General features: G+C 50.1%; 4 protein-coding genes across 4 annotated transcripts; 2 read left to right on the top strand and 2 right to left on the bottom strand.

Annotated features, from left to right (window-relative positions):
• Positions 1–2,522: 2,522 nt before the first annotated feature.
• Positions 2,523–4,313, top strand: LOC128431312 (chromosome alignment-maintaining phosphoprotein 1). Its single transcript, XM_053417592.1, has 3 exons — positions 2,523–3,431; positions 3,486–3,963; positions 4,042–4,313. The coding sequence occupies exons 1-3, from the start codon at positions 2,871–2,873 to the stop codon at positions 4,311–4,313; spliced, it is 1,311 nt and encodes a 436-aa protein (XP_053273567.1). The 5' UTR covers positions 2,523–2,870.
• A 925-nt stretch (positions 4,314–5,238) lies between these two features.
• On the bottom strand, positions 5,239–9,249 carry fbxo3 (F-box protein 3). The gene is made up of 12 exons (XM_053417091.1): positions 9,074–9,249; positions 8,538–8,627; positions 8,279–8,442; positions 8,001–8,115; positions 7,708–7,912; positions 7,567–7,612; positions 7,394–7,478; positions 7,190–7,312; positions 7,003–7,118; positions 6,809–6,916; positions 6,602–6,684; positions 5,239–6,488 (listed from the first exon to the last, which is right to left on the bottom strand). The coding sequence occupies exons 1-12, from the start codon at positions 9,175–9,177 to the stop codon at positions 6,345–6,347; spliced, it is 1,383 nt and encodes a 460-aa protein (XP_053273066.1). The 5' UTR covers positions 9,178–9,249; the 3' UTR covers positions 5,239–6,344.
• Positions 9,250–10,412: 1,163 nt separating this feature from the next.
• On the top strand, positions 10,413–17,432 carry f2 (coagulation factor II (thrombin)). The gene is made up of 15 exons (XM_053417090.1): positions 10,413–10,726; positions 11,074–11,154; positions 11,267–11,346; positions 11,439–11,463; positions 11,919–11,984; positions 12,128–12,236; positions 14,043–14,179; positions 14,288–14,581; positions 15,000–15,116; positions 15,523–15,649; positions 15,732–15,899; positions 15,998–16,171; positions 16,367–16,545; positions 16,732–16,802; positions 17,202–17,432. The coding sequence occupies exons 1-15, from the start codon at positions 10,657–10,659 to the stop codon at positions 17,340–17,342; spliced, it is 1,839 nt and encodes a 612-aa protein (XP_053273065.1). The 5' UTR covers positions 10,413–10,656; the 3' UTR covers positions 17,343–17,432.
• On the bottom strand, positions 16,779–21,937 carry LOC128431313 (zinc finger protein 271). The gene is made up of 12 exons (XM_053417593.1): positions 21,841–21,937; positions 20,958–21,160; positions 20,802–20,870; positions 20,565–20,660; positions 20,268–20,366; positions 20,032–20,155; positions 19,663–19,960; positions 19,540–19,586; positions 19,331–19,449; positions 18,726–19,257; positions 18,130–18,585; positions 16,779–17,916 (listed from the first exon to the last, which is right to left on the bottom strand). The coding sequence occupies exons 1-12, from the start codon at positions 21,842–21,844 to the stop codon at positions 17,678–17,680; spliced, it is 2,286 nt and encodes a 761-aa protein (XP_053273568.1). The 5' UTR covers positions 21,845–21,937; the 3' UTR covers positions 16,779–17,677.
• Positions 21,938–25,616: the final 3,679 nt, after the last annotated feature.

A 25,616-nucleotide genomic window follows, 5' to 3' on the forward strand; every position in this document is an offset into this window, starting at 1 on the left:
CTGGAAATCTCTCGCTCTGTATTTTTAACGTTGACAGATTCAAAGTGACGTTCACACACATCGTCACAGAACGACACATTATCTGCTACAAGCACAGCACCACTCAAACAACTGCAGCAGTCACGTTGCATTGTGGGTAACGTAGGACTAAGGGAATCACATTTTGATGAACAGCAGCAGTTTGTCGATATTAAAGTTTGAGATGCATCTGTCGACTCATCGTCACTAAAAAGAACAGTGAAAGTCATCATTTAAAAAAATAAATAATAATACTAATAATGAATTATCAATAATAACAAAGTTTGTGTTGCAGCTTGTGATCCATTAAAAGTGTGTGTGTGTCGGACACAAGAAGAACAGCTGTGTTTCAGAGGCTGAATGAGATGTTACAACCTGCCTCAACAGGCTGTGACTGCTGCACGCACACACACACACACACACACACACACACACACACACACACACACACACACACACACACACACACACACACACACACACACACACACACACACACACACACACACACACACACACACACACATCACACTCACACACACACACACAGACACACACACTATACACATGCACGCACGTGTCAGACTGAAGAATGCACATGCCTCCTGACCCAAAGCTTCCACTTTCACCACAGAAACAAAGTGAGGAGATCTCAGCAGTAATACTGGTAACAGAAGTAGGGTTAGGGTTAGAGTTATATAAGAGCTGGGTTAGGGTTAGGGGGTTATAGAAGAACTGTGTAGGTCCTGAATGTGTTGGATGCAGAAGTGGTTAGTCGTCGTAACCATAGTAGCAGGTACAGATGCTGTAATCTGGAACAAATTTAACAACACGTTCCTCTCTCTCTCTCTCTCTCTCTCTCTGTTCAAAACAAAGCTCGCTCGACCCTGTGTGTTGCACAGCCCCCCCCCCCCCCCCCATCACAGACACACACACAGTTATCTCCGTAACCTTTTCTATGTGTTGGTGAACAGTCTTGACAACTCGTGGACAACGTGACCTACATATACACACACACACACACACACTAACGCACACACACACACACGCACACACATCTGCAGCTCAACTTTTCGTCTCCATGCATCCTCTTCATCTGTCGCTCACTCACCTTCTAAGCAGAGCATGTCGACCTCGCTCGCCCGTTGTCGTTCAGCGTGTGTGTGAACAAAGACTGAAGGAAAACACCAGTTCAAACACAGACTCTCTCTCTCTCTCTCTCTCTCTCTCTCTCTCTCTCTCTCTCTCTCTCTCTCTCTCTCTCTCTCTCTCTCTCTCTCTCTCTCTCTCTCTCTCTCTCTCTCTCTCTCTCTCTCTCTCTCTCTCTCTCTCTCTCTCTCTCATATTAAAAGCCCCCCCCCCCCCCACTCAAACAAATGCTCGCTCCTCCCTGACTGAGGCTGAAAACGTCCTGAATACTTTTACTTTAGTTACTTTTCAGTACTTTTCCTGGGAGCTGCCTCGATGTCCCTGTCACTGAATTCTTCTACGTATCAAACCAGAACCACCGTCTTGTGGCTGTAAATCTCCACCAACCAGTTCAGCTTCAGTCAATTACAAATTTAATCTTGACCCAAATCAGAACCCTGTGACCTTTGACCTCCCAAATAAAATCAGTTCATCTGTGAGTTGAAGTGAACGTTTGAGTTCTTGAGATATCGTGTTCACTACGGCCACCGGGTGTCACCAGAGTTTAGCAGCGCGGCTGGAAATCACTGAAGAAGAACTAAATATTAATACTTATTATTGTAGTTTATCGATCAGCGGATATATCAATAAAGTTCTTCTTGAACTAACGTCACCTATTGGCTGCTTTAAAGTTTCTTATAGTCACTAAGCAACCCAATGGGCAAGCATCTCCCCAGCAGCCAATTAGACGCCTGCCTGGGGGTGTTAAGTTCACACACACACACACACACACACACACACACACACACACACACACACACACACACACACACACACACACACACACACACACACACACACACACACACACACACACACACACACACACACACACACACACACACACACACACACACACACACACACACACAGAGACACACACACACACACACACAATAACCCAGTTACTCAGCTCTAAAAACAGTTTGTTCTTATAAAACAAAGTTCACATCGTTTTCATGGAAACTTTGAGCCTAGACTTTTTTCACCATGTTCCCTTTATATGGCAATAAATTAACAATTCATTAATGAATTATGAATTCATCACAACTTGTAGTGACATGTGTTTTTTAGGCGTACATTAAATATTGCTGGATTCATAACACCGAAAGCTTTTAGTCTGAAAACCATCTATCTGAGAAGTTCACTTCCAGATTTCCATATTAAAAAAATATGATTTAAAATCCTCTTTGACAAAGTGGCTCATCTCAGGTGGCTAGTCCTTTCAAAATAAAATGTCTGAACTTTTATTTTGTGAACGCTTTGTTAACAGGCGAGTATGATTGGTCAAGCGTCAGGCGGGTGAACGATGCTGATTGGCTATGCGGCAGGAAAACACGGAAGCTGAGCATGCTGCGGCTGCTCCATGGATTAAACCCTAGCACGAACCTAACCCGGGTTAAAGTCGAGCTCTACCTGGGTTAAAGTCTTCTCCCGGGTCGGCTTGATGTCGGTTCTGGTTCCGGATCTTTTTCCAGAACAGGTCGTTGCAGAAACTCGGTTGAACTGTTTGTGAAGCGGGAGTTAGCATCAGTTAGCATCAGTTAGCATGTTAGCTGCGGTCCCGAGCTGCAGCTGAGGTTCACCGTCCCGGGACATTTGTTACTGTGGAGCCTTTGTGCTTTATTCTGACAGTCTGGTGTGTTTCCTGTCCGGCCGGTGGGATGTCCGTCATCATCCACACGCGAGGCGAGGCGGGGGGGGGCGTCGCTGCTCACCTGCACTGCTCCCACTGCGGCCACTTCTCCAAGAGCCACGCCCAGCAGCTGTCCCACATGGCGGCGGCCCACCCCAGCTGCCTGGACGAGGAGGTGGTGGGTCGACTGGGAACCATCCTGATGTACCAGAGCACCGCCCGCCTCTTCCACTGCTCCATCTGCTTCTTCACCTGCAAGGACTTCACCAAGCTCTACAAGCACATCATCTCCAAGCACTGCATGGACGACAGGGAGGGGGGGGACCAAGGGGAGGAGGAGAAGAAGGTGGGAGATGGAGGTGAGGAGGAGGAGGAGGAGGAGAAGATGGGAGAGGAAGGTGAGGAGAAGAAGATGATAGAGGAAGGTGAGGAGGAGGAGAAGAAGATGGGAGAGGAAGGTGAGGAGGAGGAGAAGAAGATGGTAGATGGAGGTGAGGAGGAGGAGGAGAAGATGGGAGAGGAAGGTGAGAAGAAGAAGATGATAGAGGAAGGTGAGGAGAAGAAGATGGGAGATGGAGGTGAGAAGGAGGAGGAGGAGAAGATGGGAGAGGAAGGTGAGGAGAAGAAGATGATAGAGGAAGGCGAGGAGGAGGAGAAGAATATGCGAGAGGAAGGCGAGGAGGAGAAGAAGATGGGAGAGGAAGGCGAAGAGGAGGCTCTGAAAAGAAGGAGGAGCAGTGAGGAGGAGGTGAAGGATGAGGATGGCGCCCCTCAGGAGTTGGAGTCAGAGAAACCCGACGGTGGAGGAGAGGAGAACGTTCTGACGTACGACGGCAGCATCTACCGCTGCCTCATCTGCGGCTGCAGGAACAAGCTGAAGGTCGTGAGCGTCAACCACGTGATGAAGAAACACGACATCCCCAAAGCCTACGCCTCTCAGGCCATCAGGCGGGACGTGGTCACGCTCAGGCAGACGCTGAGCAGCACGCCGGAGGAGGACGAGGCGCTGGGGATGACCGGAGAGCTGCTGAACGAGGAGATGAAGGCCACGGCCAAGCTGGTGACCTTCACCTCCAACCGCTTCGTGTGCCTCATCTGCGGCTGGAAGACCAAACTGAAAGGTTCCGTCTGAGTGATCGATGAATGATGCGTAGAACACAGAGTGTCAGCTGACCTGAATGTACCTGTGTGTGTTGCAGGTTTCGTCCTCAGCCACGTGGCGCGCAGCCACGACGTGGAGCGTCCGTACGGCTGTCAGATCTGCTCCTCCTCCTTCTTCCTGCCCAGTCGCCTGCAGCAGCACGTCCGGACGGCTCACCGGCCCGGCCGCTACGCCTGCCCCTTCTGCTGCTTCAGGTCCCACTACCTGGGCGGCTTCAGGAGGCACTGCAGCCGCTGCAACGCCCGGGAGGGGGGGGAGCTGGGCGGGGGCGGCCAGAGTGGGGGGGCACCAGGAGCACAAGGAGGGTGAGGAGGGAGAGGAGGAGGAGAAGAAAAAGACCAGAGCAGGGAGGAAACGACGGATGACAAGGAAGGTGATGGAAGAACAGGAACAGGAAGAGGATGAATGAAGGGGGGGGTCCTGAACATTTTTAACTGAAGAACTAAATGAATATGAGACGAACAGCAGGTGGCGCTGATTCTCCTGTCAGGTGCTGTTTTACTGCTGCAGAGGAGGTCAAAGGTCAAATCACCGGAGCCGTCTGGTCTTTAGGGGATAGGCCTCACTAGTCCCGCCCCTTTTACCTGTTGTCCAGTAACATCAAAGCAGAAGTTGGACATGAGAAGTTTTAACGTCTTGTTTTTTAACTCGTTGTGATGAAGAGTCACTGAAGACGTCTCGTCAGCGCTGAGCCCACAGTGCAATGCATCCTGGGATAGGCTGGGCCAGGAGGGGCTACCTGTTAGAACCCTTCCTATTGGCCGGTGAGTCTTCAAACGCAGCCACTGAACTGTGACGTCCTCATTGGTCGACACGTGTTTCCCTCTCTACTGGAGCCAATCTCCTGTTGAGTCACATTTAGCTTTTAACAATTACACACTATTTACTCCTTGAATAAGAAACTTAAAAAAAACATTTGAAATGTTCATAAAAACATGAAACAAACCTTTAGTTTTTATTTGTTGTAAAGTTGTTTGGTTTTTGCTCGTTTCCTGAGATGAGTCATCGATCAAAGATCAATTTATTACTGATGAAAACACTTCAGATCAAAGCTGCATCTTCCACCTGAAACTGAATCGATCACAAACTGGACGACAAAACACACAAACCACACAACACACTCTCAATGTGTTGGTCTGTGTTTTCTGAAGATTTTAATAAAAACGACTTGAAGCGTGTTGATATCCGTGAGTTTGACTAAAGAATAAAAGTCTGTGGAAAGCTCAGGATGATGTAACAGTTGTCAGTTTCTTTTTTATTTAACCAAAACATACAAAAACAAACCCACCAACCACATCAGAGCGTGACAACGACAACGCCTCCTCACGAGGAGGGAGAAACATCCCGAGAACAAAACATGACCACGCAGCATCCTCCAAAATAAAAGCCCAGTCTGTTCCTCACTTGCTTTCAGGAAACAGAGAAACACTGATTATTTTTCCACTGCAGGAAACGACCTTTCAAAATAATACGTCGTAACATCGTTGGCGTAATGTGCGGAGACATGAGGTAAATAAATGAGCTTATATCAAACTGTTGGTTAGCGTCAACGTCAGGAAGAAGATTTCATGTTTTGAGAAACAAGCAAATGAAGAAATGAAGAGAAGAAGAAAGACGTTGATTCTACTGTAACAACCGAGCACAAGAAGACGACCTGTTGACCTGTTCTGTGTCTGAGGCTGCGTCCACACTGAAGTGTTTTCATCTCAAAAGAAACACCAGACAACACGTCACATGACCGCAGACGTACTGTGGGTCATGTGATGTAAACAGGAAGTAGATGGTCTCCTCTGCAGTGAAAAGGGTCAGTGTGGACGAAGCCTCCATCTTGTGCTGCCAGTAGTTTGCCCTGTGGTCCTGCAGAGGGCGCTCTTACACTGATCAGAGTCAAACTGAAGTGAATCCTGTTGGTTCTGTTCAAATGAAGTTCATGTTTAAAATCAGAGAGAAACCGATTGGTGGACCAGTGATGACATCATCCATGATGAGGCCGAACCAGCCTCCTGCAGTGGAAACGATTTAAACACAAAGAACCAAATCTTTCTACGGAGGAACAAACTAAAACAAAGAGCTCCCACTTGCTCCTGGTCGCTGCCTCATGGACACTGAACAGGAAGTCAGCTGATGGATGGACCACATCCTTTGAGTGGAGGAGAAGACGGTGACATCATCGTGTCGTCCTTCTCGCCCGACAGTTTCTGATCACAAAGAGAAAGGTTGTAAGAAAAGAAGGAAACTGCACCTCAGCGTCCGGCCACGCCCTGCTCCACACGGAACAGAGTCGATCGCCAACCAGGCCTGAATAGAGTTCATCACACTGCAGTGAGGGGGGGGCAGAGGTCAGATGTGTCGGGGACACCACGCCCCCTCCAGGGCGGCCATGTTGATTCCTCTCAGGTCCCCGAAGTCATCGCCGTCCCCGTCACAGTACTCGTCCGGGTCGTGGTCGTCGAGGCGTGGCGTGAGGCTGGTGGAGGGTTTGTGCTGCAGGGACGACACACAAACAGGAAACATCAACCAGCTGTCACAATAAAACGTTCCACAGGTGCATGATGGGAGGTGTAGTATTACACGATAATAACAAACCGCTGATTTACCGTTCGTACCACAGGCTCCCTGAAGGGGGGGCAGACCATGTGGAAGCGAGGGATCGCCACGTGGAACACCTCTTCCTTATTGGCTGCAACACAAACAAACAAACAACAAAACAAGGGGGGTCATTTTCAACAGATCTTCAAAATAAAAGACCAGAAGCTTAACCCTTCACAGTAAGAAGAACTGCAGCTCCTTCACAGTAAAGTTACCGAGTCTGTGGAAGGTGTAGTGACCCTCCATGTACTCTGAGGGCGTGGAGAACGTGGTGCAGCTGGCGTATTCATGGACTTTTCCAGGCGTCATGACGGGAAACTCTCCTGCACAGAAACACAGTCAGCAGCTCATCTCAGCCAATCACAGCTGAGACATACAGGGGCGGGGTCACGCGATGGGAGCAGCGTACCGACCACGCCGGGGCCCTGGACCTCCTCCACGTTGCCGTCGGACGTGGTGATCTTCCAGTAGCGGCTGTCCAGCTGACAGGCGGCTTCGGGCGAAGCGCTGCTCGACATCTCGATCCTGAACACACGTCACACAGATCAGACGATGAAGAGGAGCGGTCGGACCGACGCCGGGACTCAGACACGTACCTGATGCGGTAGGTGAAGAAGAAGTGCGGCGGGTGGACGGAGGAAAGTTCCGGCAGGAAAGAGGTAGAAACTGAGACGGTGATGTCACCAGTGGTCTCCACGCAATTTTTATCGTGCACGTACCTGTGGACACAAATGTGCACGAGTCAAGTTGACATCCTAACTTGGAGGAAGTGTGTGTGTGTGTGTGTGTGTGTGTGTTACCTGAAGATCTGGTCTCTGATGATTGGATATTCTCCTGTGACCACGTTGTGGACGTAGGTTGTGAACCACTCTACGAAACAGGAACCTGAACACAAACACACATGTAATGATACATTTTTCAAAATAAAAGTAGCTGAATTGACTGTGATCAGTGCCAAGTCGAGTGAACCCACCTGTGATGAACATGTCGATGGCCGAGGGATCCTGAGCCGTCTGGTCCTGAAACGCAGAAAAACAACTTTCAGCTTTCAACCTCCTCCTCTCTGTGTAGCACCTTTATTTTGAAAGGCCGGGCGGACAGGAAGGTTACGCACGGGGCAGGGGTAGAAGCTCTCGAACATCCTGCGTCCCTCGGCGGGCTCCAGCGCCATGTACTGACTGAGCCCGGTGTGGAAGCAGAAGGTGAGGGGCAGGCAGCGTCTCATCCCCTTCCTCTGCTGGAAGCCGCCCGCCGCCGTCTCCACGTCCAGCAGGACCTCCGAGCGGTAGTGGTTGGACAGAGACATGCTGCCCATCAGCCTGACAGCACACACACACAGACAGGAAGGCGTCAGACAGACAGGAAGAGGTAAGACAGAGGGCGGGGCTCAGTTGGAGGGACACCGACCCGGGGATGACCAGCTTCTGTCCGTTGTGGATGCGGTACGAGCAGCGGTAGTCATGTGGTAGACTGCAGCCAATCTGAGCCTCGATGTCGTTCAGCTCCACCTCGGTGGCGCCCTCTGGAGGAGGAGCACAGACAAGGAAGAACGTCACAGGAGAAGGTCCCTGGTTCTGAAAGTGAAGCTGAAATCTAACATGTTCCTGAAAGTGTGTCTATGTGTGTGTGTCTGTGTGTGTGTGTGTGTGTGTGTGTGTGTGTGTGTGTGTGTGTGTGTGTGCGACCTTTGAGGGATGCGATCATGCGTGGACACCTCTGCTGCAGGAAGCTCTTCAGCTGCTCCCACGCTCTCTTCAGCTCCGGGTAGAACTGGATGTAGCGACCCAGGTCTCTGTAGTTCTGTTTGAACAGACAGAACCAGGACAGCCCACTCTGCAGCCGGTCCGCACTACACACACACACAGACACACACATATTAGAAAACATCTCCAAACCTAATGACAGCGATCCCTGACAATGTGTTGATTGATTGACAGGACTCACTCTGTCAGCAGCCAGTGTTTGGAGCAGTGACTCTTCCACAGCGGGTTGTGTTTGGACAGTTCGTTCAGCCTCCTGCTGACATAACTGCAGCTGTGGAGGGACACACACACACACAGACACACACAGACACACACAGACAGACACACAAACAGACACATTAATCTGTTTCAATATGTAAGTGACCGCACACAGAACCAGAGGCAGCTGTAGAACCAGGAGCAGTGATAAACCAGCCTGACCTGTTCTCATGTGTTTTACTCTCATGAGCAGTGACTGGTTCATATCTGTGAACTTTATGAATTTCCGGTGAAACGCGCTCGGACCCTTGTGATGACAGCTGTCGGTAGGAAGCACTTCTCTAGCAGAGGACATAAACACAAGCTACATGCTAAGCTAACGAGCTGCTACACACTGTTTGTAGCAGCATTAGCTTCAGGTCAGTCTTCACTGTTCCCTGATCGGTCTCTGGTGTTGTTAGCATTAGCCGTTAGCCCGCAGCTAGCCGGGGGTCGTGTGCACCGGAGCGGCGGACTCACTGGATCAGGTCCCTGAAGCTCAGGAAGGACAGGACGTGCAGCAGCGGGTCCGAAGGGAGCTCCTCCACCAGCACGACGGGGGCCTCGGGGCTGGAGGCGGCCATGGTCTCAGAGATCTGCGGCTGCTGCTGCGGCTGCTGCTTCCGCCTTCACCCTCCACCTGCTTCTTCTTCTGCTCCGAGCTGCAGCGCACACAGCTCACTGCGGCCAGCGCCCCCTGCTGCAGGCGGCTCTGCACTGCGGCCAGTCACAAGAGAGCACACAGTGACCTTTGACCTTTGACCTCCTCGCGTCCAAGTGACAGATTGGAGAGGATTGTCTTCAGGCTTTCCTCTGATATACATACATATATATAAACACATATATAAGTAGGTGTGCGTAGCGGCCTAGAGAGACAGGATGACCCTGTATTGGTCCCACCTTGAGGACATCTCAGGTGGGACAGCAGTGACATGAGGCCGGTCCCAGGTGCAGGATAGAACCGAGGTAAAGATCAGGTTCCTCTGGTTCTGGAGAGAACAGAAGATGAGACCTGGATACTGTGGTGGAACCATTGGCAGGAAGCAGACATCATGGAGGTGGTTAGAGCTTTGTTCCACATGTTCTGGTTTGAGTCTGCAGGTTTCAGTGTGAAGGACGTTGACCTCAGTATCTGTAAAGTACATATTTACTCAGTCCCACGGATCGATGGACTCAGAGAGACGAGCACTTTCTTTCCTCTTGTCCTCGTAGTTTGAGTCTCGTCCTGTTCTTCACTCTGTTGGAGGCTCAGGGCCAACGCTGACCTGGACAGTCGTGAGCAGCAGAAACAGACTCTGACCTTTGACCTTTGACCTGAGCGCAGCTGTTTACTCAGTTTCAAACAGAGCCAAAGTTCCTGCTGTCACTGTGTAAACACAAGTTTGTTTAATCACTGTTCCAATTTCAACACATATCAATCCCCATGACTTCTGTGCGCCGCCGACCTTTCACCTCTGGCGTCACCATCAGGAATCTTCTGGATGTGTAGAAGATAAGAACCTCCAGGTATTTGTCCCCAGTAGGTGGCGCTATGACTCATTAATGTCATGGATGATATGTCTTCAATCGGACCATGTTCACTCAAAATAAAACCACTTCCTGTTTCCAGATTCAAGGCCACGCCCCTCAATGATCAACGAGTTTGTTCACGTACAATCACCAAACTCACAAAAAATCGCAAACAAAACTCCTGTCCTTCAAAATAAAAGCAGAAGAACTCACTGTGATCAGCGCCTGTTCTTTCAGAATAAAGCCCCTGAACTGGGATCAGTTCCTGCTCTTTTAGATGAAAGCAGCTGAACTGGGACCAGTGAGCTCAGTGATGAACTGGGACCCTGAAGGAAACTTTAAAACTTGAAGATTGGACTTGAAGTCACTCTGACTCCTCTGGAGCTTTATTGTGGAGGGACGGCCTGGTTGTATTGAACTTTAGAGTAAACAGGTTCAGGATCCTGAGTGACTCACACTTTGACCGTTTGGTCAATGCCCCCCCCCCGCAGGGCCAGTGAGACGGAGACAGGCTGAAGAGGGAGACTGCTGGATCTGGTTGGGACGTTTGGATCATGGTGGAACCATCGAAACCAGTTGCTGTTCTACTGCTGTTCCTGCTGCACAGCTGCCGAGCGGACGATGGTACCAGCATGGACTCATCTGTTTAGAACTGTTTAGAACTGTTTACTGGGGCGATACAATAACTCCAGTTGAAGTAGTAACGCTGGATTAGGAAATGGTTATTTCAATAATATACATTGTACTGATGATACTATTGTCAATGCAGGTATTGGACCTTTAAAGTACTATTATTATATATTATTATATAACAGTGCACATACTTTTAGTTTAGTAAAAGATTATCTCTTCAACTAATGTTTAGATTTTTCTGCAGCTAAATAAACCAAATCAAACTAGCAAATTAAAATGTATCCAGAACTAATTGACTCTGATCTCATCTCAAGTTGTGACGCGTGTCGTTGTCGTAGTTTTCCTCAGCAGCCAGCGAGCGTCCGAGGTTCTGGTCCGGAGCCGACGAGCCAATCACATCTTTGAGGAGATGAAACCAGGTAACTCACCTCGATGGGTCCGAGTGACCACAGCAGAGGTTCCACGTCGATTTAAAACCTACAGATCAGATGATATCTTGTTGAATCTGTGTGTGGTTGTGCGATTGTGTAGGGAACCTGGAGAGAGAGTGTGTGGAGGAGGTGTGCGACCATGAAGAGGCCAGAGAGGTGTTCGAACAGACGGAGAAAACAGTACGACTTCACTTTCAATGATCACATCGTCAGAGAGACACGTAGAATAACATGAATATCACTTATCATTCCGTCTCATCTGTTCCCTTCAGGAAAAGTTCTGGAAGAAGTATCTGGGTGAGTACTGCTACTTTACTGTACTTTGACATCGAGGTACATACATTTACCAGCCTTTATTTGTATTTACTCTACTTTGAGTCACATTACTTTGACTTCATTCATTTAAACATAATGTATAATTACATTAAAAGAGTACTTTTACTGTGGTAATTGAAGTACATGAAGTATAACAATCACTCTAACAGAGATTTTTTACTGTAGTTTACTCAGCTGCTCAAAAACACTGGAACAAAGTCCACAGCTCAAACAGACACAACTCAGAGTACACAAACACCACCTGTGTGTCTGTGTATAACTGTCTGTAACTGTCTATAACTGTCTGTGACTGTCTGTGTGACTGTCTGTGTGACTGTCTGTAACTGTCTGTAACTGTCTGTGACTGTCTGTGTGACTGTCTGTGTGACTGTCTGTAACTGTCTGTGACTGTCTGTGACTGTCTGTGTGTGTTCCAGACTGTAAAGGAACTGAGAGGAGAGAAACACAACAGGACATTGGTCGTGTCAGACAATGTGTAGAAGGTAAACACAAACAAAGTGAATGAATCTTTAATCTGTTCAAATGTACAAGTACATTGACACTGTGTGTGTGTGTGTGTGTGTGTGTGTGTGTGTGTGTGTGTGTGTGTGTGTGTGTGTGTGTTTGTGTGTGTGTGTGTGTTCAGGTCGGTGTATTTTCGGTAAGGGGTTTAGCTACGAAGGAGATGTCAACATCACAAAATCAGGGAGACAATGTCAGTACTGGAGTCGCAACTTCCCACATCCCATCATGAGGTAACCAAGCAGAAACCTACATCAACCCATTAAGACCTGTCTGTCTGTTGACCTGTCTGTTGACCTGTCTGTCTGTTGACCTGTCTGTCTGTAAACATGTCTGTTGTCCTGTCTGTTGACCTGTCTTCCTGTCGACCTTTCTGTTGACCTGTCTGTTGACCTGTCTGTCTGTTGTCCTGTCTGTTGACCTGTCTGTATGTTGACCTGTCTGTTGACCTGTCTGTTGACCTCTCTGTTGACCTGTCTGTTGACCTGTCTGTTGACCTCTCTGTTGTCCTGTCTGTTGACCTGTCTGTAGACCTGTCTGTTGACCTGTCTGTATGTTGACCTGTCTGTCTGTTGACCTGTCTGTTGTCCTGTCTGTTGACCTGTCTGTCTGTTGACCTGTCTGTCTGTTGACCTGTCTGTTGTCCTGTCTGTTGACCTGTCTGTTGACCTGTCTGTCTGTTGACCTGTCTGTTGTCCTGTCTGTTGACCTGTCTGTTGACCTGTCTGTAGACCTGTCTGTTGTCCTGTCTGTTGACCTGTCTGTTGACCTGTCTGTAGACCTGTCTGTTGTCCTGTCTGTTGACCTGTCTGTAGACCTGTCTGTTGTCCTGTCTGTTGACCTGTCTGTTGACCTGTCTGTAGACCTGTCTGTTGTCCTGTCTGTTGTCCTGTCTGTTGACCTGTCTGTAGACCTGTCTGTTGACCTGTCTGTCTGTTGACCTGTCTGTCTGTAAACATGTCTGTTGTCCTGTCTGTTGACCTGTCTGTATGTTGACCTGTCTGTTGACCTCTCTGTTGACCTGTCTGTTGACCTGTCTGTATGTTGACCTGTCTGTCTGTTGACCTGTCTGTTGTCCTGTCTGTTGACCTGTCTGTATGTTGACCTGTCTGTCTGTTGTCCTGTCTGTTGACCTGTCTGTTGACCTGTCTGTTGACCTGTCTGTCTGTTGACCTGTCTGTTGTCCTGTCTGTTGACCTGTCTGTTGTTCTGTCTGTTGACCTGTCTGTTGACCTGTCTGTTGTCCTGTCTGTTGTCCTGTCTGTTGACCTGTCTGTTGACCTGTCTGTTGTCCTGTCTGTTGACCTGTCTGTAGACCTGTCTGTTGTCCTGTCTGTTGACCTGTCTGTTGACCTGTCTGTAGACCTGTCTGTTGTCCTGTCTGTTGACCTGTCTGTAGACCTGTCTGTTGTCCTGTCTGTTGACCTGTCTGTTGTCCTGTCTGTTGACCTGTCTGTTGACCTGTCTTCCTGTCGACCTTTCTGTTGTCCTGTCTGTTGACCTGTCTGTTGACCTGTCTGTTGTCCTGTCTGTTGACCTGTCTGTTGACCTGTCTTCCTGTCGACCTTTCTGTTGACCTGTCTGTTGACCTGTCTGTTGTCCTGTCTGTTGTCCTGTCTGTTGACCTGTCTGTAGACCTGTCTGTTGTCCTGTCTGTTGACCTGTCTGTTGAGCTGTCTGTTGTCCTGTCTGTTGACCTGTCTGTAGACCTGTCTGTTGTCCTGGCTGTTGACCTGTCTGTCTGTTGACCTGTCTGTTGACCTGTCTGTTGACCTGTCTGTCTGTTGACCTGTCTGTAGACCTGTCTGTTGACCTGTCTGTCTGTAGACCTGTCTGTTGACCTGTCTGTCTGTTGACCTGTCTGTAGACCTGTCTGTTGACCTGTCTGTCTGTAGACCTGTCTGTAGACCTGTCTGTTGACCTGTCTGTCTGTAGACCTGTCTGTTGACCTGTCTGTTGACCTGTCTGTCTGTAGACCTGTCTGTTGACCTGTCTGTCTGTTGACCTGTCTGTTGACCTGTCTGTTGACCTGTCTGTAGGGAGTATAACGCCTCGGAGCTGAGCAGTGTCCTTCAGGAGAACTTCTGTAGAAACCCAGATGGTCGTGCTGAGGGCCCCTGGTGCTTCACCAAGGACCCGACGGTGCAGAAGGAGGCCTGCAGGGTCCCGACCTGTGGTGAGTGTCGTCCTCAGAGTGAGCAGCGAGACGCAGCACAGACACGTCTCTTCTGGAGGACGAGCATTAAAGTTCTGACTGATGAAGGACTCTGTCTTTTCTGTGAAGGTGAGGACTTTGTCCCGTCCACCGTGGCCCCTGAACCGGTCCAAACCGGAGTGTGTCTGCCCAGCTATGGCGTAGACTACGAGGGCGACCTGAATGTGACCCTGGGAGGACACGCCTGCCTGGACTGGTCCTCGCCGCAGGTCGTGGAACTCAGCCGGGACAAGGACTTCATCCCCGAGGTCCCCCTCCAGGGAAACAAGTGCCGGAACCCGGACAGCGACCCCGAGGGGCCCTGGTGCTACGTGAGGGACTCTGGGAACGTGACGGTGGACTTCTGTGACCTGGACATCTGTGGTAACTACCACCATTAGTGCTAGGACGTAGCCCAGGGGCTACCCACCTCTCACCTGTCTGTCTGTCTCACCTGTCTGTCTGTCTCACCTGTCACTCTCACCTGTCTCTCTCTCTCTCACCCGTCTCTCTCACCTGTCTGTCTCACCTGTCTCTCTCACCTGTCTGTCTCACCTGTCTCTCTCACCTGTCTGTCTCACCTGTCACTCTCACCCGTCTCTCTCTCTCTAACCTGTCGGTTTCACCCGTCTCTCTCACCTGTCTGTCTGTCTCACCCGTCTCTCTCTCTCTCACCCGTCTCTCTAACCTGTCTGTCTGTCTCACCCGTCTCTCTCTCACTAACCTGTCTGTCTGTCTCACCCGTCTCTCTCTCTCTAACCTGTCTGTCTCTGTCTCACCTGTCTGTCTGTCTGACCTTCAGAGGACCCACTGCTTGGACAGCTGGAGACGACAGAGACAGACGAGAGAGAACGTTCTGTCCTCGGTGCGAAGAGGAAAACCTTTTTCAGTCCTCGAACCTTCGGACAGGGAGAAAGTGGTGAGTAGTTCACTGGTCACCTGTTTAACATGTGGTTAGCTAACTGAGTGTTTGATTGGTTCTGGGCCCGGCTCCTCATGCTCTCATTGGTTACCTGTTTAACATCTGGTTAGCTAGCGGAGTGTTTGATTGGTTCTGGGCCCGGCTCCTCATGCTCTCATTGGTTACCTGTTTAACATGTGGTTAGCTAACGGAGCGTTTGATTGGTTCTGGGCCCGGCTCCTCATGCTCTCATTGGTTACCTGTTTAACATGTGGTTAGCTAACGGAGCGTTTGATTGGTTCTGGGCCCGGCTCCTCATGCTCTCATTGGTCACCTGTTTAACATCTGGTTAGCTAATGGAGCGTTTGATTGGTTCTGGGCCCGGCTCCTCATGCTCTCATTGGTTAACTGAGCTGCGTTGCAGAGTGTGGACAGCGCCCCCTGTTTGAGCTGAAGGGGATCAAGGACCTGAAGGAGGACGAGCTGCTGGAGTCCTACAGAGACAAACGCATCGTCGGGGGGGACGACGCCGAGGAGGCGTCTGCACCATGGTAACCACACCCATCACAAGCTGTCACCATGGTGACCACCTTCATGCTACCTAAAGGTTGCTGGTTCGAATCCCCTGTGCAGGCAGGTGATGCTGTTCAAGAGAAGCCCCCAGGAGCTGCTGTGTGGAGCCAGTCTGATCAGTGACCAGTGGATCCTCACGGCCGCCCACTGCATCCTCTACCCGCCCTGGAACAAGAACTACACCTCCAGCGACATCCTGGTCCGGCTCGGGAAGCACCACAGAACCATGTAGGCCACCAGGGGGCACCACAGAACCATGGAGGCCACCGGAACCTTCTCCCTGACGGCTCTTCACATGGACTGACTCTGTCTTCTCAAACCTCCAGATACGAGCGCGGCATCGAGAAGATCGTGCCCATCGACAGAATCATCGTCCACCCCAAGTACAACTGGAAGGACAACCTGAACCGGGACATCGCCCTGCTGCACATGAGACGGCCGGTCACCTTCACTGACAAGATCTCCCCCGTCTGCCTGCCCAGCAAGAAGGTCGCCGTGGCGTAAGACAAACTGGCTTTACTGGGAAAACCCAACTTCCACAAGTTGTGTCAAGGGGCACTGATGTTCAGTCACATGACTCCACCAGCTGCTGTCCGAACACGTCTGAAGGTCAAAGGTTGAGACACGGACCTGTGGACGTGGGCGGATGGAGCTCGGTCCTGTGGTTGGTGTTTTAATCTGAACTTGTGTTTCAGTCTGATGTCCGAGGGCTTCAAGGGCCGAGTGACCGGCTGGGGGAACCTGAGGGAAACCTGGAAACCATCGGCCAGAAGTCTCCCCAGCGTCCTCCAGCAGATCCATCTGCCCATCGTGGACCAGGACGTCTGCACCAGCTCCACGAGCGTGAAGATCACAGACAACATGTTCTGTGCTGGTAACTCTCTGCTCCTCATCCCTGAACTCCTCAGTTTGGATTTCACATTTTGAATCCATCATTAAAACTATGTTCAACACTTTTATATTGAATGCAGGAAATTTCAATGTATTGAGTATTTGAAGTATTAATACTTGAAAGGATTCTTCATGTAGCGCCACCATCAGGTCAACGTTTGTGTTGCAGGTTTTAAACCGGACGACGCTGAGCGTGGCGACGCGTGTGAGGGAGACAGCGGTGGACCGTTTGTGATGAAGGTTTGATTCCCAATACTGAATCTGTTTAATATCTTCAACATAGAATAACTGGTTTATTACATAAGATATTTAAGTTTATTCTAAAGTACATAGATACAGATTAAATGATTCCAGCTGACTTTAACTCTGTTAATAAAACCACGTGGATCTGATTTAGAAACCAGTTATTCTTCGTTATTGCAAACAGGAGCAATTCAAATCCCCTTTCCTGTTATTGATAAACCTGATGAATTATTGGTCCATTAAATGTCAAACAAGTGATGAAACAATAAACCCAGATGACAACAGAGCACATTTCTGACAGGTTTGGTTTTATGAGGATTATAACAGAACAGTCGCAGCAGTTTCTGATGAGTCTGTGATTTAAAGATCAACTGACGGTCTGTGTTTCCCGGTCAGTACCCGTCAGAGGACCGCTGGTATCAGATGGGCATCGTGTCGTGGGGCGAGGGCTGCGACCGGGACGGGAAGTACGGGTTCTACACTCACCTGTACCGGCTGAGCCGCTGGATCAGGAAAACCATCGCCAGCACCGGCTGAGCAGGAGGAGCTTCACCGAACAGGGAGGAGGAGCCACTAACACACTTCCTGTTCTCACCAGGCTTAATAAAGCTCACTTCCTGTCTATGACATTCGACTCTGGTCTCATTAAAAACCTGTAAAAATATGTGGATATCGAACAAAGATAGAGAATCTCAACATCAACAGTAACAATCAGAGTCAGAGGAAGAAGACAAACTGTCAATCAATCATCACGAGATCAGCTCAAAGACTGAGGGAATGAATCTTCATGATGTTGATGTGGAGCAGATGAAGTTTTTATCATTTGATTTCACAATGATTCACTTTGTAAATGATGCACACTGTATTGAGGATCATGTACAGACAGCAGGGGGCGTGTTTGGGTCCTGGTCGCTGGGCTCCGCCTCCACGTGGGCGGCGGGGGTGCGGTGTGTGAGCAGGTGGCGGCTCAGGTGCGTGTTGCGTGTGTAGCTCTTTGTGCAGTAGACGCAGGCGTAGGGTCGCACACTGCTGTGAGACAACATGTGTTTCTTCAGGTCGAACTTCCTCCTCAGACATTTACCACAATCTGGACACGAGAACGGCTTCTCTCCTACACAACAGACACACACAGAGACACACACAAAGAACATGACACACGAGGCACAGACAGAATACACACACACACATGACACAAACACACAACAGAATCACACACAAATCACAGATTCAACAGACATAATGGAAACACAGTAAAAACACACAATAAAAACAGTAGATACAAATCAACCGTGTGTGTCTGCCAACATAAAGTTGTGTTTCGTACCTGTGTGTATTCTCCGGTGCTCGGTCAGGTGACAGGAAATGGAGAACGCCTTCCCACAGTCCTGACAGACGTAGGGTCGTTCTCCCGTGTGCGTCCTCATGTGTTTCTGCAGGTCGCCTCCGGAGGGCCAGCCCTTACCACACACCGTGCACACGTACGGGCGCTCCCCGGTGTGCCGCCGCACGTGCACGTTGAGGCCGGCGAGCGCAGTGAAGTCTTTGGGGCAGTAGGGGCAGCGGTGGGGCCGCTCGCCGCTGTGCGTCCTCAGGTGTCCCTCCAGCCCGTCCCGCGTCTTGAAGCGCTTGCCGCACTGCGGACACAGGAAGCGGCTCTCGGTGCTGTGGCTCGCCCGGTGGGACTGGAGGCCGGTGAGCGAGCTGTACGTCTTACTGCACTGGTCACACTGGTAGGAGCGGAACGTGTGCGTGCGCTGGTGGATACGAAGCTCAGTCACACCTGGATCACATGACCAGCATCAGATCAGCAGTGCAGGAAGTGACGGAGCAGCGATGGAGAACATTGGTTAGAAACGATGAGTCACTGATCGGTGCTGACGACCGGTCGGTTACCAAAGCTCAGTAGAAAGAAGGTTTTACCTGAGAAGCTCGCCTCACAGAAGCGGCAGCTGTAGCGGGGGTGTGCGCCCTCCACCGAGTGCGTCTGCAGGTGACGCAGCAGCAGCGTCTGCGAGCCGAGCGTCTGCTCGCACAGCGTGCACGTGAGGTCGGGCAGCCGGTGCTGCAGCTGGTGGGCGTCTCGCTCCGCCGGCGACTCAAACACTTTGTCGCAGCGGCTGCAGGTGAAGCCGCCCTGGTGCAGGTGTGTCTGCTTGTGATTGGTCAGACTGGACAGGTGGTGGAACTCCTTGTCGCACTGACCACACTGGTACACGGGCCGCGCCCGGTGGCTGCGCTGGTGCGACAGCAGCTCGGCTTTGGTTTTGAAGACGGCGTTACACTGGAAGCAGGACAGGGTCCTGGTGGGGCGGGGCTCTGGGAGGCGGGGCTCTGGGAGGCGGGGCTCGGGGGGGCACGGCTCCTCGTCACATGATGGATCCGGCAGGTTCACAGCTCCCGCCGTGGTTAAGGTGGCGCCGCAGGACTTGTTGGTGCGCAGGTGACGGATCACCTGAGGACAGACGCTACAGTGAGGACAGGACGTGGGCCACAGCTCCCTCTAGTGTCAGAACTGAGACACTCACCTGAGAGCGGTAGATGAAGCACTTGCTGCACTGAGGACACTTGTGAGCCACACGCTGGGAATTATGGGAAATGCTGTACAGAGCTGTGACCTCGGAGCACGACTGATCTGATTGGTCGACTGTGGAGAAAGGCAGGAGCTCATTATATAAACTGGTGTGTGTGTATGTGTGTGTGTGTGTGTGTGTCTGTGTGTGTGTGTGTGTTTTACCTGTGTCTTCTGATTGGTCAGCAGCGTTTCCAGGTGAGTCCTTTAACCTGCAGAAAACATGTCACATGATTAGTTTCAGAAACGAGCTGAGCGTGACCATGTGTGTGATGAACGGCGTCTGACCCGTCCACCAGCAGCATCACGGTTGTTTCGGAGCATTCCTCGCCAGCCGCCGCTTCCTGCTCCACTGGCTCCACGATCCGACCAATCACGGCCTCCTCCACTTCCTCCTGCTCGTCCTCCGTCATTACCACCACCTCCACCTTCACCAGCTCCACGTCGGGCTGTGAACAGCCGACCGCACCGGGGACGGCGTGCGTCTGTTCTGGAGTGTCAGCAGGCGGTGGCTCAGGATTGGTCAGTTTGGTGAAGAGTGGGTGGGACCAGGCGGAGAGGAGAATCCTCTCGGAGTCTCGACTCACTGAGGAAAAACAACAGCAACATTAAAAACAGTTAAAGTCAGGTGACCCGAACCAGGATGTGACTTCGTACCTGTGGTGGTGGCTTGGCCCAGAGAACAGCTCTGATTGGTCAGCAGCTTCCTCAGCTCTTCAGGCTGCACCTCCTGCAGACAGCCCTCCACACCAGCAGGGGCAGCATCGAGCCAGGAAGCAGACTGAGACACAGACACAGTATTAATGTAAATCTCCTTGTATTTAAATGTGTGTTTTATGTGTGTCCTTGTGGAGCCTCAGAAATTCAGTTTGGGGGGGGGGGGGGGGGGTCACCTGTTTGAAGTCGGGCACTGGAAACATCTGCTCTATCCTGGAGAGGAAGTCGGACACAAGGGACTGGAGGGCGGAGTCAAAACTCTGGTTAAACACTTCCTGGAACAGACGGAGAGACGGTCACTTCTGGAGCTTGTGACCCGCCCACTGTCACATGTCACATGTTTCTGTGATGCTGTCAATCGACCTGCTGCAGCTGATGATGCCACTGATCTGTTGTCATCAGCTCAGGGGTCACATGACCAATGAAACCATCATTTACAATATCTCATGTAACACAGTGTTTAGATCACTGACCTGCAGGAGGCGCTGTCTGTCCACAGGGCTCTGGGTCACGTTGTCAGTCAGAGTGAACAGAGCCGAACACCAGTCGTCTGCCTCGTGGTCCTGCCGCTGAGACGGGAGACAAACACAGCTGGGTTTATAACATCTGGAGGCCACGTCCTCTGTTTCCCAGAATGCACTGCAGCCTGATCACACGTCAAACATGAGTTCAAGTTGAAACGATGAGTCGATGGACAGCTGAACTCTCACCGTCGCCTGGGAGCCGGGGCGGATCCTGTCCAGGTGAGTGTGGACGTCCTCAGAGTCAGAGAGCGCCACCTGCAGGGACACAGGAAGTCAGCGTCCACATCATTATTGCTTTGGTTACGCCTGGCCCCCCCCACACAACTTGGCCCCCCCACACACCTTGGCCCTCAGAGCCGCCAGCAGGAGACTCCTCTGTCTGTCCGTCAGCAGCTGGGGCACCGCCTCCGTCACCATGGACACAAAGTCCTCCAGCATCCCATAGTGCTTCAGGCTCTGACGCTGAGCGACCTGCAACATGGCCGCCGTCAGCAGGCGGAGGGGGGGGACGAGGAGCCGCAGGGAGGACAGGGGGACAGGGGAGGCTGGGGGGGGAGACACTCAGTGTGAACACATGAAGAATTCAATCCCATAAACACGTTTCTAGGTCTTGATTGTTCAAATTAGTTTGGATATTTAAGAATAAACCACAAAGCTTGGAGTTCAAATATCAGTAAAGTGAAGGAGCTCGAGCAGAACCAGGTCTGAGGGGAGACCCGGTCTGAGGGGAGACCAGGAGGAGACTTCCTGTTTCAGGCTGGACACAGAACAGATCCATGAGGAGTTCCTCTCATCAGCAACATGTCATTAAACATAGATCTTCAGTCATGTGTTTAACATGTGATGTTGACTGATCTTTGATGGATGAATATCATCATTGAGTTGTATTATATATATATGAACTTGAATCTCTTTAAAGCTACAGGAGAGACAGTGGAACCAGTTCACCTACACAACATAACAATGATTATTTTACGTACAATAATCACTTGTATGTTCCAAACCATAAGCCGAAGTAATCATTAAGTATAGCCGAGTAATAAAAGATGTAGTATTATTTATTCTACTGAATATTGACATTCCTTTGAACCACAGTAAATGTGAACTGTGACAGTTCTGAACGGAGTTTGGTTCTTATCGGTCCTGCTAGCTAGCTAGCTAACGTTAGCTGCAAACAGCTGCTCAGGGAAACAGGTAGTGACGAATAAACACGAACAGGATTTACCCATAATGCTCCGGGCGCGGTTCACCTGCTCTTCACCTGTCTGGTACTCAGGTTAGCACCGTTAGCACCGACAGCTAACGGCTAGCGTTGTTTACCATGGAGCCAAGCTAACACACCGGAAGCTAAACCACGGGAGAGAGAAACACTTCCGCTTTCCAGACAGACAGACAGAAGGATCGAGTGAGATAAATATACTTTTATAAATACTCTCATAGTTATTGGTAAGAATTTACTACCGAAGGTAAAACAATACTCAGAGTATTTCCACTACAAGTTATCAAGGCTTTTAATCATGTACCTGTAGTAAATCAGATCCACCACTAGATGGAGACAAACAACCATCTCTGACGCTGCACAGCTTTAACTGATGCAGCAGTTTGATGTGTAGAGGAACTCAATGTAATAGTTATTACCATTATTACTAATACTACTACTACTCATACGTGTTATTAGTATAATCTCAGATCAGTGTTTTTAGTTTTGACAAGATGTGAACAAACTGTAAAGTGAAAATGTTGAAAGGGTTTATCACATTGTTTGGTTTGTCAAATATTGAAGCGTCCCTTTTATAATACATAAACAATATATATGTGATAAGTATGTTTTCATTTATATTTTCAAATTGTATTGTGTTGTTTTTGTGTACTCTGGTTTCTTCCCATATCCATAGAGTTTGAAATTTCCAATTTCCCACAGATCTAAATATCTTCCTGCATCACCAGTGAAGATCAGGTCCTCAGTAGTCTTCACGTGTCTGTCCCCCGGAGCCTCACTCGTCCCCTGGTTGGACACAGATAATCTGCAGGTGTAATCCCTCTCTCTCCTCCCTCTGGGTAACTGGATTAACTTTGTAAATGCAGCACAGAAACAGCCTGAAACACGACAACAAAACAGCAACCAGAGCAACCAGAGCAACCAGAGCAGTGGACCAGTGGACGAGCTGGTCTGGAAAACGTTATTTCTCCCTGTCTGGGTCTACCGGGAGCCGAGAGACCGACAGTCTGGATTCGTTGATCTGTTAATCCATCACTTCTTCATCCATCTGTCCCTCCTCTTCCTCTTCCTCTTCCTCTCTGCCTGTCGGCCAGCTGTGACCCATCCGACCTGCTGCCACGACCCAGTGACTCCTGATGGTTTCATCCAACCTGCGGTAAACCATCACCCGGTTCCAGTCCCGTTCTTCAGCCTCGTTCCAAATGAACCTTGATTAGCTGTAAAATGGTTTCGTTGAAATTCAGCCTTGTTGTGTTTTTTAATTTAGCTTGATTAAATCTTAGCCTGGCTTCTTCCATAGCTTGGTAGCTAGCCTAGTTTTCATTTAGGATGGATCTAATTGTTTAGCCTGGCATGGCTCAGCATGCTAATCAAGCTAGCTGTCGAACCGCTCTAATTTAGCCTGGTTGCAAGTTGTTCTAGCTTTAAACTTAGCTTGGCATTAGCTTAGCGTGGTTAGAAATAAACCTGCGTTGCTTAGTTTAGCCTGACTGTAAATTAGCCTAATGAAACTAGTTTGGCTGTAATTTAGCAGAGTTGGTAGTAAATGAGGCTAGCAGTAAATTAGCCTAGTCTGCCTTTATCGTTAGCGGCTAATTGAACTTTTAAATTAGGCTTCAATGGATCCGGACACAGAAGAAGTTGAGGTGTTTTCAGACACCGAGGTCCTGACTCCTCTGACACCAGAGGAGGAGGAGGAGAAGGAGAAGAAGGAGGAAGAGGACGTTGAAGAAGACGCCCGGATCTACAATGCCTGGCTGCAGAGGTACAGAGGAGGGAAGCAGCAGGAGCAGACCAGAGAGGAGCAGGAGGAGCTGGACTCAGAAGGAGGACGGACTGGAAGCCGGGGCAGCTTCGAGCCGCTGTTCGGAATGAGGGCCGACCGCCGGGCGTCGCTGCCGTGTGCGGTAAGAGAAGCTAGCAGCTAGCATCCAGAACTTTCTGTTGTGTTTACTCGTCAGAAACTGATCGTTGACAAAAGATTTGAACACAAACTGAATCATGAACAGTTTTTATTATCGTAGCATCTCAGGCTCATCTCCATTAAAATGTCTTTATGAGGTTCAAACTTTATCGTGTGAGAAAGATCACGTTACACATTTCCCACGTTTTACCCCCATGACGTCCACATGATGGACTCATGCCCCCTAGTGGCCGTCAGACCAGTCTGCAGATCAGGGACGTTTGATGTTTGATCTTTGTGTCGAGCAGCAGATGAAGGATCGTGAGACCAGCAGCTGACATGTGACTCAAACTGGTGGAGTCACTGGTTGGTGTCGTTCTCATAACTCCTATAGGTTATAAATGGTTCCCAGTACAACGGTCTGACCCTGGATGTTCACAGTGTTTGTTTCCTGCTTCGTCATCTGGCACCAAACATCAGAAACCAGAGTCCGGCTTCACAGCTCGGTTCCTTGGTTCCTGGTTCCTTGGTTCCTGGTTCCTTGGCTCCTCTGTTGTGGTTCAAGAAAAGAACCTAATGAGGATTAAAATGTATTTTTGTTTGCTGTGATGGGATGAACCGGTTTAACCTGATCAACTCTCCCTGATGAATCAAGGCTTGTGTGTGAAGTTGGGTCTAATGGATTTAACATCTTCTATATTTGGTTCCTCAGGAGGCGGCGCCCAGTTAAACCTGTTAACTGGTTTACTCTCTCTCTCCCTGTCCAGGCCACTCTCTCGGCCATGCAGCTGTCTCGTCTCCACTCGTCCACTCAGGCTCCGGTGACGGCGCGAGTCCTCCTGCGTCGCACCTCCTCCCGCCGCCTCCTGCCCTCGCAGCAGGAGGCCCCCAGCCCCGCCCCCGAGAGGAGGCCCTCTCTCATACCCACAATCCCAGAGGTCATAGCGCCCGAGAGGAGGGGCCAGTTCAGGAGACGCAATGCCATGTCGCTGGTGGGTGAGAGGACGGATGTCAAAGGTCACCAGAGTTTGTTCGTGACACTAAAGCATGTGTGTGTCTGTGTGTGTGTGTGTGTTACAGAGCGATGCAGATGGTGTGTGTCTGCTCTGTCACAACGACTTACATGGAGGAAGTGGTGGAACCAGAGAGCTGCAGTGTACACACACCTTCCACAAAGAGGTGACACACACACAGTCTCACACAGACACACACACAGTCTCACACAGACACACACATTCAACCCCCCCCCCCGATCCTCTCTCTCTCTGCAGTGCATCGAGGAGCGTCTCTGGAGGAAGCAGTCGTGTCCCACGTGTCACGTTCAGGTGTCGGGGCCTCAGCCCGTCTACTGGAGCTCCACCCGGGTCAAAGTCCCATAGGAGGACGTCAGTAAACTCCCAGCATGCATCCTGCTGTGGGCCTTGTCACTCCTGAACTCCAGCTGTGGACGCTGACCTCAGTGTCCTCTACATGTCCCCCAGGGGACTAGGACATCATCTTAGTTGTGTGCATCTCAACCACAAGAGGACGGTGACATCATCAGCTCAAAAAACTGTGACAGACACATGTCAGATAGATCAATATATCAAAACTATGTAACTATAAATAATCAGCTGATCTACTTCTCTACAAAGTGTGTAACACGTACGTGCACTAACATTAGATAACTTCATACGTGACCAAGTATTAAACTAACATACAACAACCACAGACTCCTCACCTGTGTGTGTGTGTGTGTGTGTGTGTGTGTGTGTGTGTGTGTGTGTGTGTGTGTGTGTGTGTGTGTGTGTGTGTGATTGTGAATTTCACCTGCGACCCTGGATCTGACCTCTAGGGGGCAGCAGCATTATGATTATTAAATGTGAATGAAATCTGATCA

Source organism: Pleuronectes platessa, chromosome 24 (assembly GCF_947347685.1).
Source record: "Pleuronectes platessa chromosome 24, fPlePla1.1, whole genome shotgun sequence".
Taxonomy (NCBI): Eukaryota; Metazoa; Chordata; class Actinopteri; order Pleuronectiformes; family Pleuronectidae; genus Pleuronectes; species Pleuronectes platessa.

Coding starts and splice junctions, on each gene's coding strand:
- LOC128431312 (XM_053417592.1), top strand. CDS start 2,871: ATGTCCGTCATCATCCACACGCGAGGCGAGGCGGGGGGGGGCGTCGCT. Junction 3,432..3,485: donor GAGATGGAGGTGAGAAGGAG/GAGGAGGAGAAG, acceptor ATAGAGGAAGGC/GAGGAGGAGGAGAAGAATAT. Junction 3,964..4,041: donor CTGGAAGACCAAACTGAAAG/GTTCCGTCTGAG, acceptor TGTGTGTTGCAG/GTTTCGTCCTCAGCCACGTG.
- fbxo3 (XM_053417091.1), bottom strand. CDS start 9,177: ATGGCCGCCTCCAGCCCCGAGGCCCCCGTCGTGCTGGTGGAGGAGCTC. Junction 7,613..7,707: donor AGAGCTTCTACCCCTGCCCC/GTGCGTAACCTT, acceptor TCTGCGTTTCAG/GACCAGACGGCTCAGGATCC. Junction 6,685..6,808: donor CTACACCTTCCACAGACTCG/GTAACTTTACTG, acceptor TTTGTGTTGCAG/CCAATAAGGAAGAGGTGTTC.
- f2 (XM_053417090.1), top strand. CDS start 10,657: ATGGTGGAACCATCGAAACCAGTTGCTGTTCTACTGCTGTTCCTGCTG. Junction 12,237..14,042: donor TTCCCACATCCCATCATGAG/GTAACCAAGCAG, acceptor ACCTGTCTGTAG/GGAGTATAACGCCTCGGAGC. Junction 14,582..14,999: donor CTGTGACCTGGACATCTGTG/GTAACTACCACC, acceptor TCTGACCTTCAG/AGGACCCACTGCTTGGACAG.
- LOC128431313 (XM_053417593.1), bottom strand. Junction 20,871..20,957: donor TGGCGGCTCTGAGGGCCAAG/GTGTGTGGGGGG, acceptor GTGTCCCTGCAG/GTGGCGCTCTCTGACTCTGA. Junction 19,587..19,662: donor GTGATGCTGCTGGTGGACGG/GTCAGACGCCGT, acceptor TGTTTTCTGCAG/GTTAAAGGACTCACCTGGAA.